This window comes from Budorcas taxicolor, chromosome X (assembly GCF_023091745.1).
Source record: "Budorcas taxicolor isolate Tak-1 chromosome X, Takin1.1, whole genome shotgun sequence".
In the NCBI taxonomy this organism is placed as follows: Eukaryota; Metazoa; Chordata; class Mammalia; order Artiodactyla; family Bovidae; genus Budorcas; species Budorcas taxicolor.
This window is the reverse complement of record NC_068935.1, coordinates 85797461-85815355: the sequence shown is the minus strand read 5'-3', so window position 1 is coordinate 85815355 and position 17895 is coordinate 85797461. Positions and strand designations below refer to the sequence as shown.

The 17895-nt window shown below is 49.2% G+C and overlaps 2 protein-coding genes across 2 annotated transcripts in view; one reads left to right on the top strand and one right to left on the bottom strand.

Moving 5' to 3' along the window:
* The window catches only part of SYN1 (synapsin I), a 53279-nt gene that overhangs the window by 31522 nt on the left and 3862 nt on the right, over positions 1 to 17895 (top strand). The window contains exons 6-9 of the mRNA XM_052663772.1: positions 15552 to 15614; positions 16657 to 16799; positions 16899 to 16973; positions 17073 to 17175. Of these exons, the coding sequence (XP_052519732.1) occupies positions 15552 to 15614; positions 16657 to 16799; positions 16899 to 16973; positions 17073 to 17175 (384 nt within the window). The remainder of the gene's footprint in view (positions 1 to 15551; positions 15615 to 16656; positions 16800 to 16898; positions 16974 to 17072; positions 17176 to 17895) is intronic.
* Positions 8091 to 11663, bottom strand: TIMP1 (TIMP metallopeptidase inhibitor 1). Its single transcript, XM_052663782.1, has 6 exons — positions 11528 to 11663; positions 10524 to 10652; positions 9691 to 9770; positions 9382 to 9508; positions 9011 to 9135; positions 8091 to 8348 (listed from the first exon to the last, which is right to left on the bottom strand). The coding sequence occupies exons 1-6, from the start codon at positions 11661 to 11663 to the stop codon at positions 8178 to 8180; spliced, it is 768 nt and encodes a 255-aa protein (XP_052519742.1). The 3' UTR covers positions 8091 to 8177.

Below are 17895 nucleotides of genomic sequence, written 5' to 3'. Positions count from 1 at the left end.
CATGTGCTTCTCTACATAGCTTCTGCTTTTGGAAGAGAAGGGCCGCAAGGATGAAGGATAGGCCCAGACACCAGGGACCTGTGAAAGGAATTAGCAAACAGCAGTGAAACAAGGAAGAGTGTGAATCAGGAAAGAAGGAAGAGCATGAGGAGAAGATGCAGGAGTGAAGACAAGGATAGAACGTGGAGAAGGAGCAGGAGCAGGGGACCAGGAGAGGAACAAGGGACCAGCAAACAAGAGCAAGGAACAGAAAGAACAGGGAAGAGCTGGATCTGTGTCTGCAGGCATTTTGTTGCTCAGTCGCCAAGTCGTGTCTGACTCTTCGTGACCCCATGGACTGCAGCACACCAGGCTTCCCTGTCCCTCACCATTTCCCAGAGTTTGCCCAAGTTCATGTCCATTTAGTTGGTGATGCCATCCAACCGTCTCATCCTCTATCACCCTCTTCTCCTGCCTTCAATCTTCCCCAGCATCAGAGTCTTTTCCAGTGAGTCAGCTCTTCCCATCAGGTGGCCAAAGTATTGGAGCTTCAGCTTCAGTATCAGTCCTTCCAGTGAATATTCAGGGTTGATTTCCTTTAAGATTGACTGGTTTGATGTCCTCGTTGTCTCAGGGACTCTCAAGAGTCTTCTCCAGCACTACCGTTCAAAAATATCAATTCTTTGGTGCTCTGCCTTCTTTATGTACAGTACTCTCACATCTGGAAAAACCATAGCCTAGACTATACAGACCTTTGTCGGCAAAGTAATGTCTTTGCTTTTTAACATATTGTCTAAATTTGTCATAACTTTCCTGCCAAGAAGCAATCTTCTTCTAATTTCGTGACTGCAGTCACCATCCACAGTGATTTTAGAGCCCAAGAAGAGGAAATCTGTCACTGCTTCCACCTTTTCCCCTTCCATTTGCCATGAAGTGATGGGACCAAATGTCATGATCTTAGTTTTTTAATATTGAGTTTTAAGCTGGCTTTTTCACTCTCCTACTTCACCCTTGTCAAGAGGTTCTTTAGTCCCTCTTCACTTTCTGCCATTAGAGTGGTATCATCTGCATATCTGAGGTTGTTGGTATTTGTCCCAGAATGTTGATTCCAGCTTGTAATTCATCCAGCCCAACATTTCTCATGATGTACTCTGCATATAAGTTAAATAAACAGGGTGACAATAAACAGTCTTGTTGTACTCCTTTCCCAATCCTGCACCAATCAGTTATTCCATTCAAGGTTCTAACTGTTGCTTCTTGACCTGCATACAGGTTTCTCAGGAGACAGGTAAGATGGTCCTGTATTCTCATCTCTTTAAGAGTTTTCCACAGATTGTTATGATCCACACAGCCAAAGGCTTTAGTGTAGTCAATGAAACAGGTAGATGTTTTTCTGGAATCCCCTTGCTTTCTCTGTGTTCCACCAAATGTTGGCAATTTGATCTCTGGTTCCTCTGCCTTTCCTAAATGCAGCTTGAATATCTGGAAGTTAGTTCTCAGTTCACATAATGCTGAAGCCTAGCTTGAAGGATTTTGAGCATAACCTTACTAGCATGGGAGATGAGTACAGTTGTCTGGTGTTTTAAACATTCTTTAGTACTGCCCTTCTTGGGAATTGTGATGAGTATTGACATTTTCCAGTCCTGTGGCCACTGCTGGGTTTTCCAAATTTGCTGACATATTGAGTGCAGCACTTTAATAGCATCACCTTTTAGGATTTTAAATAGCTCTGCTGGAATTCCTGCAGGCATATCTGTAGATGATCAGGACCCCTCCCTGATATACTCCTCCCTGAGCCCCTTCCAAGACTACACAACTCAGTGCACTTTCTCATCCATCAGAGAGCCTAAATGGGGTGAATGCCATTCCCTGATGGTCAGTAAAGTGTGACCAGATGTCCCTTGGCTGGGACAGATTGTGATCCCCAAGTGCTCAGTCCCAAAGATCCAGGACACCATGGGTTGGGGACAGAATTTTCTGTGGATGGCCGAAATCAGGAGCACAGCATGCTGGGATTAGGAGTACTTGGTGGAAAATGCTCCAGGGAGGGGACAGTTTGTTCTAGGGCTGGGACAGAGAGAGGCCTGAAGATGAGGCATCCATGCAGGGTAGGGACATGCAGGCTGGCCTGAGATAAGGAATTCCTAGAAGAAAACTTCTCCCCAGGGATGTTACCACTGCTGTGGTGTGTAGATAGATAGATATAACCATATTGCTCTTTATATTTGAGTACTTTCACGACCCAGAAACGTTGATTCTGGGTTTTTTAGAACATTGATTGTCTGTGAGGGGGGGGAAAGGAGAGGGACCCTGGGACTGAAGAATACTTAATGGATGAGGGGTTGTGTCTTAGTATCACGCCCCTAGTTTTGGGGCCTCAAAGACCCACCCTATTCCCTCAGCCAGAACAAGGTCAGGGGCCTGTATTTTGGTGAGGAGACGGATATGGGGAAGGAGGTGAGCAGGGTGCCTTGATGTTTTGAACTCATGATGCTTCATGGTCTCAGTAAGAAGACCCAGGAATTAAGCCACAGGGATAAACGGTGGGAGAAATGTGTCAGGGGATCCCTTGAGTTTTAAACATTCAAGATTTTCCCTGTCCCAAGACTTGGGAAAAAAAAAAGTTGGCGGAACAACTGTTGTTTAGGTTCAACCACCTCACAGGGCTTTATCCACTCTTCTGGAACCTCACTGTGAGTCCCTGCATTAGAGGTCTTCCTGAGGTCTGCCCAGACTTACCCACATCTGAGTTACAATAAATAGTGTGGGGGTGTGGTTGGTAGCACCTGAGGGCCAGCCTGAGGCTGGTCAGGGACAGAGCCAGGAACAAAGCAGGGACCAGCAGGAAGTTGGGACTCATGGCAGGGACCTGGAGACACAGTGAGGGTGAGTGGAGTTGAAGCATGAGCTTTTCCTGGCCCAGCTCACCCTCAATCAGGAGAAGATTCAAGGAACATTTAATTAATACTACTGCTTTCCAGGGGCCTGGAGTCAGAGGAGGCCCTCATGATGTGATGGTGGGAAAGGACACTGAGACTTGCCCTCTGGTACCAGTGGCCCCACCTCCACCCATCAGAGCTGTAACTCTTCACAAAGATTCAGCAGGAGGCCCAGGCTCAGTGGTGGATAAATAGTTAACAACAAAGAGGTGTGGCCTGGGCGTTCCTGCCCACATGAACTCTCTATTTTGCTTTTTAAAGCGCTCATATCTTCAGCCTTCTATTGCAGTGGGGACTGGTATTTGGGGAGTGTCTGGGATTCTAACAACTTCCTATGCAGACTTTCAACTAATCTCTTTTTTCAAGCTCCACCTTCACCTCTACATCCAGAGAGTATGTGTACCCTAATCATTTCCTTTGGTGGACGCTCTATGTTATAACTAGGGTTGGTCCTCAGATTTCATCACTACTGGCTTAGGAGGTGTCCCAGGCTGGAGAGTGAGACCTAAGTGTCAGTCAGTATTGATGAAAAGGGAAGAATTGTTCTACCTCTTCATCTGTCATTGGGAGTATGGAGAGATGTTTCAACATATAGGGTAATATATTGAGAGTTGTTTCAGCAGGGAGATTTTCCAACTAGAGATATCTAAGGATGGGGAAATGTGTCAGTGGGGAAGGGTGGTCACTCAGTAGGGGCTATATGGATGGATGAGGCTTTATGAATAGAAAGACTTTTCAGGTGAGTTTAGCAATGAGGTAGATATCAATGGTGAGTATTTCCGAATGGTTCTGAATGGTAAGATTTGACAATGAGAGCATTTTGATAGGCATGCCTGAATGGGGAGATATGCCAGTAGAATGTATTCTTGGGAAGATTGGTTGATAGAAGTTGTCAATGAGAATTATGTCATAGAAAGGTATTCATGAATAGAGAGATTTGTCAACTAAGTGGTCATAGGAGATGTGCCAACGGATTGGGTAATCATCAAGAGAGATATTTGTCACTAGAGTCCATCAGTGGATGATAGATTGCTCCTGGGTATTTGTGAATGGGGAGATTTGTCAGTTGGAGGTCATCAATGGAGATACATCAATCAGATGTTTATGAATAAAGAAGGTAGCTCAACAGAGGTATTCGTTACTGGGATATTTGTGGAAAAGGGAATTTGTGCAGTGAAGAGAGGGGACATTTCAAAGGAGAAATATGCCAAGGGCTTAGAGACTTGTCACCTATAGTTTTGGCAGCAATAGAGATTTATAAATGTGATGATTTGTCCACAGTGAGGACTTCATAGTGGGCAACGTTATCACTGAGGGGAGGGCTTGTCCTCAGAAGTCTTTGAAAATGTCAGTATTTGTAAGTGTGATTTGGACACTGGGAAGCAGTGTAAAAGTCTCATATAATAAGCAAAAGTAACACATGAGCATATTAAATATTTGTTACATCTCTGGGGAAGATTATCAGGATGATGAGTTAAACTAAGGTTTCCAGGGTGCATTCAATTATTACTACTGATAATATACATTATTTCTAATATTGTAAATTATCATTCCCAACATTAAACATGATTTTAAATATTGTAAATAATCATTAGTGATACAGATAATCACTATTAAACAGCAAATTACATTTATCATACTACTCCTAATTAATACTTACAAGTGCTATGTACCTAGCAGTGTTCCAGGCACTTTACACGTAAAGTTACATGCCTATGAGTTAGGCATTCATTTTATACCAATCTTACAGAGGTGGAAACTGAGGTATAAAGAGGTAATGTAATTTCCCCAAGGTCACAGAGCTAGTACATGTAACGGGCAGGATTTGAATGCAAATGACCTGGCTTGAGTGTTTAGGTTCTTAATCACTACACTACACTGCTGCTGCTGCTGCTGCTAGGTCACTTCAGTCGTGTCCGACTCTGTGCAACCCTATAGACGGGGGCCCACTGTCTCTGGGATTCTCCAGGCAAGAACACTGGAGTGGGTTGCCATTTCCTTCTCCAGTGCAAGAAAGTGAAAGGCGAAAGTGAAGTCTACCGGTCTAGAAATTTAAATTACTGTAACATTATACAGGAAGTTATTGTTATGAGAGTTTCATGTGTTTTGACACCCCCAAAATACCCAGTGGGTGAATGCACTCATTAATCATCCTCTAACGCTAGCACAGACTTCAGAAGGATTCTGGGTAGGGACTGCAAGGCCCATCTTTCAGGGAGATCCTGGGAAAGGTTGAGGGCAGGAGAAGAGGTGTCAGAGGATGAGATGGCTGGATGATATCATCAACGCAATGGACATGATCTTGGGCAAACTTCCGGAGATGGTGAGGGACAGATGCTGCAGTCCATGGGGTTGCAGAGTCAGACACAACTGGGCGATTGAACAACAACTGAGGCTTGGGTGAGAAGGGCCAGCCCCCAGGCTACCCGTGGAGCTGGACCCCATGCTGCACACCTCTCCAGACTGCCACCCGCCCTGACTTGCTTCTTCTCAGCCATCAGAGTCTCTTCCAATCAGAGGTTCACACACAGACATGTGGAATGCTAGGGGTGAAGGGCAACTCAGTTTACTCACTTTAGTGGATTTTCTTTTTTCGGCGGGGGGGGGGGTGCGGCGGTGCAGTGCAGCATGCGGGTTCTGAGTTCCCCAACCAGAGATCGAACCTGTGGCCCCTACATGGGGAGTGTGGAGTCTTAACCACTGGACCACCAGAGAAGTCCTTTAGTTGATTTTCCAGAAGAATGATGGGGTGTAATGACCCCAGGACTACATGTATCTTGCCTGGAGCTCCTGCTGGGGTCTGGGGGAGGTGATCTTGTATGCTGAGACTGTGAAAAGGGCTGCAGTAGGGCCTGGTGGTTATCCCATAAAGTATTGAGTCCTGATCCAGGGCACTACCTGTAGGTGGGCAGGTTGGCAGGAGAACCATTTCCACAATAGGCTTCATCCTTCTACTGCCACTTTCCACTTCACCTTCTTCCCAGGGGTAAACTAATGGAGAGCTCAGGGCACTTCCCAGGTGTCTCGGTAAAGAATCTGCCTGCCAATGCAGGAGAGGTGGGTTTGATCCCTGGGTCGGGAAGATCCTGGAAGAAGGACATGGCTACCCACTGCAGTATTCTTGCCTGGAGAATCCCATGGACAGAGGAGCCTGGCAGGTGATAGTCCATGGGGTTGCAAAGAGTTGGACATGACTGAACACACATGCATACATGCAGAGAACAGGCCCTGGGGTCAGGAAACAGTGTAAGAGTGCAGGGAGCTGGTACTAGGGTTTAGTGAACTGTCAGGTCCTTTCTTTGTAACCATCAGCAGAGGCTGCCATTTGCCCTTTTTGGTGGACAGGGTTCAATCCTCCCAGGGCATAACCAACATGTAAATGTTAAGACAAAAATTGTTGCTGGAAATATCTGCACATCCATCCCTGGGACATACCTTGAGACCTGGTAGAACCTTCCAGGAGTACAAAAGGACATGGACCAAGAGGATCCAGGGGGCCATACTAGATGACCCAGAATGTCCTGGAGGAGACCTGGGTTCTTACTGGTAGCACCAGTAGGTAGTCTGATGGGAGGGAATTTGGAAGTCTTTTCCTTCAACAAAGTAAAAGTGTTAGTCACTTAGTTGTGTCCAACTTTGCGACCCCATAGACTATAGCCTGCCAGGGTCCTCTGTCCATGGGATTCTCCAGGCAAGAATAGTGGAGTGAGTTGCCATTTCCTCCTCCAGGGGATCTTCATGACTCAGGAATTGAACCTGGGTCTCCTGCATTGCAGGCAGATTCTTTACCACTGGGCCACCTGGGAAGCCCTTCCTTTGACAAAGATCTACGTAAAGCAGATTCTGGTCAACAGGACACTTGAGTGTTCTACTGAATGTCTGCACCAATCTGAAAGCCCAGTTCCCAGGGGCCTCACTTCAGTTGGATCTTTGGAGTGTAAGGGGCAGGTTTTAGGGACTGAGAAGGGCCTGGGTCAAGCTGTGTAAGCAAGGAGTCATGAGGAAGGGAGTGTTTGGAAGGCCTCTCACTCAGGTTTTTGGAAGGAAGATGAACCAGAAAGCTGAGGCTTGAGTCTAGAGGCCTAAGTTTTGGTGAATGGACAGCTGTGTAGGGGAAGGTGGAGGTGCGGGTGAGCTAATGCACCTGGTTGGTCCTGATTTTGGACCCTAGCTGCACTTCACTGCTTCAGTTGATCAAAAGAGTGAGGGGAGCAGAAATAGGGGGGAGGGAAGAAGGGCAGAACTTGGGGATTTTCAGATCACGCCTTCTCCCCCTCCCTCCTTGTCCCCAGATGAACACTTCCAAGGAATCTCCCATAGGCCATGGGTGGGAGGCAGGGCTGCCCTTTCTTCCAGAGGCCCTGGCTGAGTTATGTTGACAGGGATTGGGGGGGACCTCTGGGCCTACTGGAAGTCTTCCTGTTCACTCAAGTCAGACTCACAGTACAAAACCTAAGGTTGCAACAGTGACACCCACAGGCTTGGATGGGGTAAAACGTCCTCCCTGGATGACATCAGGACAGCACCTGAAGCGAGGAGAGCTGTATACAAATGATTGATAGGGCATTTGTCAATGAGCTGGTCCACTGGAGGGATTTGTGAATAGGGGAATTTGCCAGTGAGGTTGCCATTTGGTATGCACGCATGTGTGCTAAGTCACTTCAGTCGTGCCCGACTCCACGACCCTATAGACTGTAGCCCGCCGGGCTCCTCTGTCCATGGGATTGTCCAGCAAGAATACTGGAGTGGGTTGCCATTTCCTCTTCCAGGCGATCTTCCCGACCCAGGGATTGAACCTGCATCTCTTACATCTGCATTAGCAGGCAGGTTCTCTACCACTAGCATCACCTGGGAAGCCCCTGCCATGTGGCAGCAGTAGGATAATTTCTGAACTAGAAAGCTCAATGCAGTAGGAACTACAAATTAGTCTGGTAAAATACTTTAAAGTATTGAGTAGAGAGATAATCCAGTAAGTCATGGTTGGTAAGGCAGGCTACATGACAGCAGTGCTAATGCCAATGTAGAGAATAATTATCAATACCTCAAACTGTATATAAAATATAAAAAGCAGTGGACACCCGTCACTCCTCAGCACTGGTCCCAGGGTACCCCCACCAGGTCAAGTGACGTGGGTTTGTCCCCAGACACTACACAGGGAGACTGCCTGCTGGGTGGTAGTTCTTTATTTCATCCTCTTGAAGAAAGGTGGGAGTGGAAACAGGTGAACACTGTGCAAGCTCGGCTTCTGCTGCGCAGGGTTCAGGCCCCCTGGGGCCGCAGGGACTGCCAGGTGCACATCCCTGGCTCCCGGGGCAGGCAGGCCAGGTGGCGGCTCTGGAACCCCTTGTCAGAGCCTGTGAGCAGCTGGTCCGTCCACAAGCAATGAGTGTCGCTCTGCAGTTTGCAGGGGATAGATGAGCAGGGAAACACCTGGAGGAGGGGAAGGCGGAACAGCTCTGAGGGCTTCTCCTCCTGCCCCTCCAGAGAACTTTCCACTCCTCAGCTGTTAACACAGAGCTGCTAGGGAGACCTGGTGTCACCCAACGTGGGTACAGACTCAAAAACAGTCCCTCCCATTGTGGGGAACAGTCAGGGCTTGGTGAGATGACAGCAATCCGTGTCAAAGATCAGTTTCCTGGAATGGTGGTAGGGGAGCAGTCAGGCAGGTCACCTGGGGGGACCCGTCCCATTGGATGGGGAATAGCTGGCAGGCAGGAAACAAACCTAAGAAGGAAACATGGGGCTCAGAGACAGTCACTGGGGTCAGAGGACTTCCAGGGCCATCAGAGCAATCCTGGAACCCTCAGAGTGGCAGAGCAGTCACAAGGGGGAGTGAGAGGGACAGAAAGCAGGCAGACAGTCCAGGGAACTGTGAATCCCCAGGTATCAGACACAGGGCAAAGGAACAAGCAGAATGTCCAGAGGAACAGTCTCAGACTTGAGGGAACAGCAAGAGAGATCAGGAATATCCCTAGGGTTTGGGGAGCAGCCATGGGGACAAGGAATAGCTAGAGGGAGCAAGAAACAAGCCATGGTTTGGGGACAAGCCCAAGGACTGCTCTCCAGGAGGTGGGCAGGTTCCAGGCACTCACTGTGCATTCCTCACAACCAGCAGCATAGGTCTTGGTGAATCCCCGGCGCTGAGCAGAACTCATGCTGTTCCAGGGAGCCACAAAACTGCAGGTGGTGATGTGCAGGTGCCCATTCGACAATTGTCCTGGGGGGGGGGGGTCAACAGGCAGCTTCTGATTGGCTGAGCCAGGGACAGAGTAGCACCAGATTGGTGTCCCAGGACCACTGACACCCGCTGAGCAAAGCCCCAGCCTTCTGATAGGCTGAAATTGGGGCATTCCTCATTTCAACAGGGACCATTCTTTTAGAGCCTCCCTTCCCTTGCACTTGCGTAGTTGCCAGGCAGCAGCGGAGGGTTGGCGTGGCACAGGACGATAGGGTGGGACCTCACCAGCTATGAGAAACTCCTCACTGCGATTCTGGGACCTGTGGAAGTATCCGCAGACGCTCTCCATGGCAGGGGTGTAGATGAATCGGATGTCTGGGGCATCCCTCAAGGCACTGAACCCTTTGAACATCTGTCAGTGGATGAGGGGAAGAGTCTTTTACTGACACAGTCCTCCCACTCCACATTCTTCCCTGAAGTCAGATAGCATCCTGAGATCACAGCTAACTTCCCCGCTAAACTGGTGGCCAGAGGCTTTTATTCTGATGGGGAGGAAGATGTTAGGAACTGCTGGGGCAAGAACTGAAGGGTTACCTTAGTCATCTTGATCTCATAACGCTGGTATAAGGCAGTCTCATTGACTTCTGCGGTCCCCATGAACTTGGCCCTGATGACTGCAAAAGAAGAGGGGAAATTAAAAAAAGTCAAAGGGACTGCAAGGGGCCAATACAAATAATCACAAAAATACTAGCAAAGCACATACTTAAATAGGGATTGCTGGATGCCAGACAGCACCCTAGAGATTTATATATTTGTTAATTGCTTCATGTGTATGTTGAATGCCTATTCTTGGCCAAGCACTGCTTCAACCCTTTGTCCTATATTCATCCTGTGTTCGTTCACACAACAAATATTTTAGAGCACCTGCTCCGTGCCAGGCACTGTTCTGGGTGTCAGGGACACAGCAGGGAACAAAACACAGAAATCTCTCCCTTTGTGGAGCTCACAGTCTAGCTAGGAGAAGAGAGACTAAACACACATGAAATAAGTATATGGGAAGTTAGAAGGTAGTAAGTGTGATAGGGAACTTCAGAGCTGGGTGAGGGGGATCAGGAGTACTAGGGGACAGGGGTTCAAGTTTTGAATAGGGTGGTCAGGGAAGGTCATCCTGAGAAGGTGACATTTAAGGCAGCCACTTATGTGGATACCTGGGGGCATGGGTATACCAGGCAGAAGCAGCAGCCAGTACAAGGGCTCTGAGGTTGGTCTGGGCCTTGAGTAATCAAGAAAGCATGAGGATGCAGAGCAGCTAAAGCAGAGTCAGTGTGCTCAGTGGAATTGTTCTAGAGGTGGGCACCCTCGTGCACCCCACTGGACTGAGAGGGAAACCAAAGCTGGGAGTGTGTGGGCAAGGTGGGCACACTCACCGACTTCGGAGTTGCAGAAGGCCGTCTGTGGGTGGGGTGGGACGCAGGTACAGGCTCGGCTGGGGCCCGTGAGCCACAGCAGCAACAGGATGCCAGAGGCCATGGGTGCAAAGAGGGCCATGGTGGGTTCTGTGGGGGGTGGGGAGGAGGGGTCAGAGGGCCCCCAGCCCAGCTGATCCACATACCTGGGCAGGCCTCCCACCCCACTCTACACCACACCCCTCCACACACACACAGTGGGGATTTTAAGGGGCTTGGGGATTTGAGAACCCAGGAGAGTTTAGGGGGATAGGGAGTCAGGAGAGTTTAGGAGTCGTGGAATTTGAGCAATTTAAACTTTGAGCACTAGGTAAGTGGGTGAGTTATGGGGCTGCAGTGTTTAGGGGGCTGGGGGAGTTGGAGAATTTTGGGGTGTTAAAGAAGTGGGAGGGTTGAGGAGTTGGGGCTGAAGAATTTGGGGTTAGGGGAGCTGGAGGAGTTTGCGGGGAGGTTGGGAGTTTGGGGGTTGTGCATATTGAGTGGTAGGGGAGGTGGGGCAGTTGAAGGAAGTTGAGGAATTTGGAGGAGCTTGGGGTATTAAGGAGTTGACAGAGTTTGAGGGCTTAAGGGGGTGGGATGCCTGAGGAATTAGGGTGCAGAGAAAGCTTTGAGTTTAGGGAGTTGGGAATTTGGGAGGCTGGGGATTGTGGGGGCTGAGGGAGCTTCGGGGGTTTGGGTTGCTGGGGGACAAAGAGGGAATTTACGGGAGTTGGCAGCTTGGGAGGCAGCTGTGACTTTAGGGGCTCGTGGCTTTCGGGGAGCTGGGGATGGATGTCAAGGGTTCAAAGGAGTTGGGGGTGTTGGGATTGAAAGAGCGATTCCAGCCCCCCTCCCCCGTCCCCACCCTTTTCTCCTGCTCCAGCCCAGGGTCCTGGTACCCGCCGGCCAGGATGAGCAGCCGAGTATCAGGCAGGAAAGCTCCAGCCCAGTTCCAGGCCCCGCGGGCCGCCCAAGCCCCTGCCTACCTCTGGTGTAGCCTCTCTGGGCGCTGGGTCTGCGGCGATGGCGGCAGGGCCTGAGCTGCGGAGGATAAATATCCACGCGAGGGCGGGGTAGCAGCAGCGGTAGGAAACCACAGGCCTCCAGGCTTCCTGGATGCATTACTCATCCGCCCACCATCCGTGGAGGCCTAGGGGCGGGCCCTGGGCTGCCGAAAAGGAGATGCATCCTTCTCCTCTCCCTCCCCCAGAGCCTCGCCCTGACCACCCCCTCCCCCGTCTCCACGTCAGGCACCATCCCTCCAGGCGGTCTCAGCCAAGGGTTACAGGCAAGATTCCGCCCAATGCAGTTCCCTAAAGTCTCCAGAATCTGATCACCCACATCCTCCAAAACCCCTCATGGGTGAAGCCCAAATGGTTCCTTCCTTCAATAAACACTTTGGTATGCAACTACTGTGGGGGGAGGCAGAGAGCAAACAAGTAGAAACAGTGGAGGGAGATAGGGCAGATGAATGGAGGAAGAATACAGTGGGGAAACTGAGGCACAGGCGGTTAACTGATTTATCCAAGCTCACAGTTAATAAGTGGCAAAACTGGGATTTGAACTCAGGTCATAGAGCCAAAGCCTGGATCTTAACCCCTCTCAGAAAAAAACAAAAACAAAAACAAAAACAGGCAAACAGCATTTATATAGCACCAGCTCACTTCATGGAAAAGGAAATGGCAACCCACTCCAGTATTCTTGCCTGGAGAATCCCATGGACAGAGGAGCCTGGCGGGCTACAGTCCATGGGGTCACAGAGAATCAGACACAACTGAACAACTAACACAACTCACTTCAAGCTCATGATAAGCCTCTGGGATGGTTATTGATATTATTCCCATTTCCCAGAGGAGGCACAGAGGAACTGAAGAACTTTCCCAGGACCACAGGGCATGGCTGGGATTTGAACCTAGGCTAACTAGTGCCAGGATCTTAACCCAGGCAGAGCACAGTCCTGGCAAGCAGGGAAGCTGCCAGTGAATGAATGAGCATTGGGGTGGGGGGAGCTGAAAGGTGGTGAAAGAGGCCAGTGAGTCAGTAGAAAACAGATCCCCTCCCATCCTGCCCTCCCCCTTCCCCACCAACCTTCCCATGCCCCTGGTGGGGGGTGGGGTGAGACAATCTGTCCAACAGCTTCCAGATGCTGCCTGGATCTTCCCTGGGGTCCTGGGAAAGGGCTCTGAGGGCCAATTAACATCCTTGGTTAGTCCCGGGAGGACAGGCCAATGATAATGATGATAGCAGCCTCTTCCGGAGCACTTACTATATACTGTGCCCTGAAGCCTTCGTGTAATTCTGTCATCAGATCTCTGTTACCTCCTTGCTAACTAAGCTTGATTATGTCAGCAAGGTTAGCACAACCATCACCATCACCAATACCACCACAACAGAAACTACTGCCAGCACTAGGGAGTTCTTACTATTACTACACATCAAACACTGCTCTGAAATCTTTGTAGCTACTCTATCTGTCATCAATCCCGATTACCTCCTTGTCAATTAATAATGGCTAACCTAGGGATGTTAAAACCAATAATAATAATAGTGCTCAACACTTTTTGAGGATGGAGGCTTCCTGTGTGCCAGATACTAAAGCCAGCACAGGCTTTAGCATGCCAGTGCTAAATGTTTTGTCTGAAATAGCTGTTGTGTTTCCTCACAAAATCTGTGAGTTAGAGACTGTTCATGTTCTCATTATCCCGATGAGGAAACAGACAAAGGGGTCGAGTGATCTGCCCAGGAATGAGAGTGAAGAAATGACTCTTTGGGTTAGGGGGGAGGTGGTGGTAGGGGGACTAGATAAGGGGGAAGAGACATAAACCAGGAATTTGGAGAAGCTGATTGTGAAAGTGGGGAGTGAGAGTGATGAGACAGGGGCTGAGTAAGTTGGTCGTGGGGCAAAGGGAGAAGTGAGGGCAGGGGAAGTCCTGCTGCAGCCCCTCGCTAACCCTGCTTCTGACACCAGCTGTTAGTCTGAAACCAGAGTCAGCACAGAGTTTTGCCCACTGTCTACATGTGAAGGGTTGTGTGGATGCGGGTTATTGTGCAGATCTCAAAACCAGTGGGGTTTCCTGGACGGGTAGTCCAGCTGGTGTAGCCACCTGGTGAGATGGGTGTGGGGGGTGTGGGGTTCAGCTGGTTGTGCAGACACCTGACAGTCCTCCCACACACCGAGTGCTTGGGCCTGATTGTGCCCTACGTACAGATCAGGAAACTGAGGCCTGGAGGGGGTTTAGTGACCTGCTTGGGGTTAAACATGGCCTTAGGAAGAGGAGAGGCCAAGATTCAAACCTAGGGCTGGCTCGGGGACCCCAGTGTTCAGAGATCCCTACAGGCACAGCATGTGTGGGCACACACATACACACAGTGTTGTGTTCAGGCTCAGGTCCAGAGAAAACAAGGTTTATAAAAGGGGCCTAAAGACTTCAGGGGGGAGTGTGCATATGCGCTTACACAAAGCATCCTGTTGTGTCTGCTTCTGAGGGTTGTGTGTGTGGTTTTAGGTGGCATGTGCTCCTCTGTGTGGTGTGCGGTATGTGTGTGCTGTGTGTGCGGTGTGTACCTGAATGCTTTGGATAGCCCACTATGTTTGTGTTGCTTCTCGAGTTGTATCTGCCTCTGTGAAGCAGGTCTGGGTTGCACATGGAATTAAGGGTTTGCGGTCACCTCTGAAAGCTGGGTGTGCGTCTGTGTTACATCACCTGCCATTTCTGCCTGGTTTGCCTGGAACGCTATCTAAAGCATCCTGGCAACAAGATAACGACTCGTGCTTCTCAGCACCCCATCGTGACGCCACTCATTTGGGAAATGAGGAAGGTGGGGGGCAGTGCAGAGAGGGTGAAGCCTGAAGGTCAGTCGGTCACCCTGACCTTGCGGGCTTCCTGTGCCTGTGTCGGGAACTGAGAACCACCACCACCCCAGCAGCCCCTCCGGGAATGCTGCTCCCTACCCTGTCGCCCGTCTACACAGTGGAGGGAGGGCACAACCCTGCGCGTGCATCCATGTGTGGTGAGGCTGGGGTCAGCTAACTCAGTTCCCTCTACCCTGCCCAGGGTTGGGGGAGACTTGAGGTATCTCCACACCTAAATGTGTGTGTGCGTGCACATACACACCCCAGAGTGTTGTTCATGTACTTAAGAGGTTGTGGGTGTCCCTGGTTGTGTACATGCCTGTTTGTATGTATGGCAAGGCACGTTTTGTATGTATGTGTATCCCTAGATACATTTTGTGTCCAGGAGGGTGGTGTGTCTCTGTTGTGGGTCTCAGTGCTTCTGTGAATACCTAGAAGTGTGTGTACCTCTGGATGTAGGGTGGGTCTTTCCGTATGTGTCCTCTGTTACATGGCTTTGGGTGAGGAGGGCTGTGTGTACGTCTGTGCCCAAAAGTATGGACAGCGTGTCTACAAGTGTTGAGTGTATACTGCTGGGCTGGCTGGCTGGCTGGCTGTGTGGCCAGAGAGCAAGGCGTGCTCCAGAGCTTGTGTTGGCGGTGGGTCTTTCCATTGCCTGGGTCTCAGTGTGTGTGGGAACCTCTGGGTGTGGCAGTGGAGATCTGAGTTCTGAGGGTTTGTGAGGGTTTGTGTGTCTCTGGGTTGTGTATGTGTGTGGAGGAGATGCACACACAAGGCCTCCTGGCTGAGGGGTCCAGTTGCTACATGCTCACCACCACACCCCTACACACACACATGCACATACTCACTCCTCTATCATCCATCCATTCACTGTAAAAATAAACTTTCCCTTTTCCGGAAAAGTCCCCCACCCCTTACCCATGCCTCTGCCCGGGAAAGCAGAGGCTGGAAGTCTGGGACTTGGGGGTGGTGGAGGGAGGGACAGGCAGCCAGGGCTCTGAGTTGGAGTCTGAGCTCCCAAGTGCTGTGTGACCCCAGCTGCTAGCTGGCTATCTCTGACCCACCTCTTGTGAATGGCTCTGTGTGGCTCCCACTGGATGGGCTCCCCTCACCCCTGCCCTGACCACTGACCACACTCCGCCTTTCCACCCTACCAGCTCAGCAGCACAACGTACCCTGTGGTTGTGAAGATGGGGCACGCACACTCTGGGATGGGCAAGGTAAGTCCCCAGGTGGGGTTTGGACCTGTGTGCTTGTAACTGATGCATGTTCCCGGCACTGTGCAGGTGTAAGTACAGGCATACCTCGTTCTGTTGCACTTCCCTTTATTGCTCTTCACAGGTACTTTTTTTTTTTTTTTTTTTTTACAAATTGAAGGTGCATGGCAACCCTGCATTGTCAGATGATGGCTAGCATCTTTTAGCAATAAAGTATTTTAAAACTAAGGTATGTACATTGTTTTTTTAGATATGTATTGCACTTAACAGAATACAGTATAAATACAACTTTTATATGCACTGGAAAACCAAAAAATTTGTGACTTGCTTTATTATGACCTTCACTTTATCACGGTGGTCTAGAACTAAATCCACAGTATCTCCAAGAAGTATAGAGTGTATTCAGTGAATAAAATAATTTTGTATGTGTGCCCTTTATCTATTTGTATTTTTCCACATATGCTTACATTTGTTGGCCCATTTTTCTATCCTGCATTCAGCCAGTTTTGTGTGTCTTGTTATTTGTTAGTGTTTCCAGCACTGTTTGTATGTGGGCAGGCCTCTGTTGAACACACACTATGTCATCTTTTACATTCAAGGGTCTCGGGGTCCTGTGTGCTGGCCACCCATCTGATTTTGTCTGTATGTCCATAGAAAGCAGACTTGTAATTTTTATGTTTGTGTCCATGCTTCTCTGTTTACATATTGTATATACAATGGATTTTGTGTCTGGGTGCCCATATTCATATACTGTATATACACACAATTTTCTCACAGCTTTATTGAGATATAATGCACATACCATAAACTGACCCATTTAAAGTAAGAGTCTAAAAATCAGGTTGTATGTACTCATATCCCATGAGGTATCTGCATGCACATGTAAAAACCAGGAGACCCAGAATTAATACATGCTTGACTGCCTTGGGGGTATCCACTGAATTTCTGTGCACTCATCTCACCTGTGTCATTTGCCCCAAGGCACCCCCACTGCCCACTACCGCCCCATCCTAACCGGGCCCTGACTCCCACCCCACTCCCACAGGTCAAGGTGGACAACCAGCATGACTTCCAGGACATCGCGAGTGTCGTGGCACTGACCAAGACGTATGCCACCACCGAGCCCTTCATTGATGCCAAATACGATGTACGCATCCAGAAGATTGGGCAGAACTACAAGGCCTACATGTGAGTGGAAAGACCAAGGCCTGGGGAGGGGGTCCCCCTGCCCTGCCTTGTGCAGTCCAGGCCCCCTGAGTCTCTCTCCTGTCTCCTTTTGTTCTCCAGGAGGACATCAGTGTCAGGAAACTGGAAGACCAACACTGGCTCTGCGATGCTTGAGCAGATTGCTATGTCTGACAGGTGGGCGGCCTGACCTTGGTGGGGGCTGATGGGGGGAAGAGTGTAAGTGTGGCTGCCCAGACAGGTACTGACAGGCTTCCTTGCCTTGCATTTTGGCAGGTACAAGCTGTGGGTGGACACGTGCTCAGAGATTTTTGGGGGACTGGACATTTGTGCAGTGGAAGCGCTGCATGGCAAGGATGGACGAGATCACATCATTGAGGTGGGAGCACCCCAGAATTTGGTAGGGGTACAGACACACTAGCAGGTGCAGGGCAGCAACACTCTGAAGCATGCCAGGGCCCAGAAAGCCCTGAATGAATGGCAATATGTAAAACTGTGAAGTGCCTTGTGAACTGGGATTTCCTTGGCAAGTGGCAAAATTCTTAGTAAATTCTAAACTGCTCTGTGAAACTTGGACATCTTTAGTGAATAGCAAAATATTTGTTCAATTATAATGTCCTCTGTGAACTGAGACACCATGGTGAATGACCAAGCACTTAGTAAGCTTTAAAGTATTCTGTGAACTTTTACTTGGCTGACAGCAAAGAACTTAGTAAGCTATAAAAAACTTCACAGAGAGTGGTGGCTGATACTAAAGCATTCTGTGAACTGTAAAGTACCTTGAGAAGGTACTGCTTCATGAATAGCAAAGTGCTTTTAAAATTCTAAAGCTCTTTGTAAGCAGCAGTGTCCCCAGTAAACAGTAAAGCAATTCGTAAACTGTAAAATACCTTGAAAGTTCAGAGTGCACGGTAAATGGTAGCGCTTTATAAATGGTAAGCATCTTGTAAACAGTGGTGCCCTTTGCAAAGTACTTTCTAAAGCCTAAACACACCATATATGCAACAGTCCTTTGTCAAAGACAAGGAGCTTTGTATACTGTAAAGCAGCACATAAACCACAAAGTTCTTTGTAAAGGACAAAGCACCTAGCAAACTAT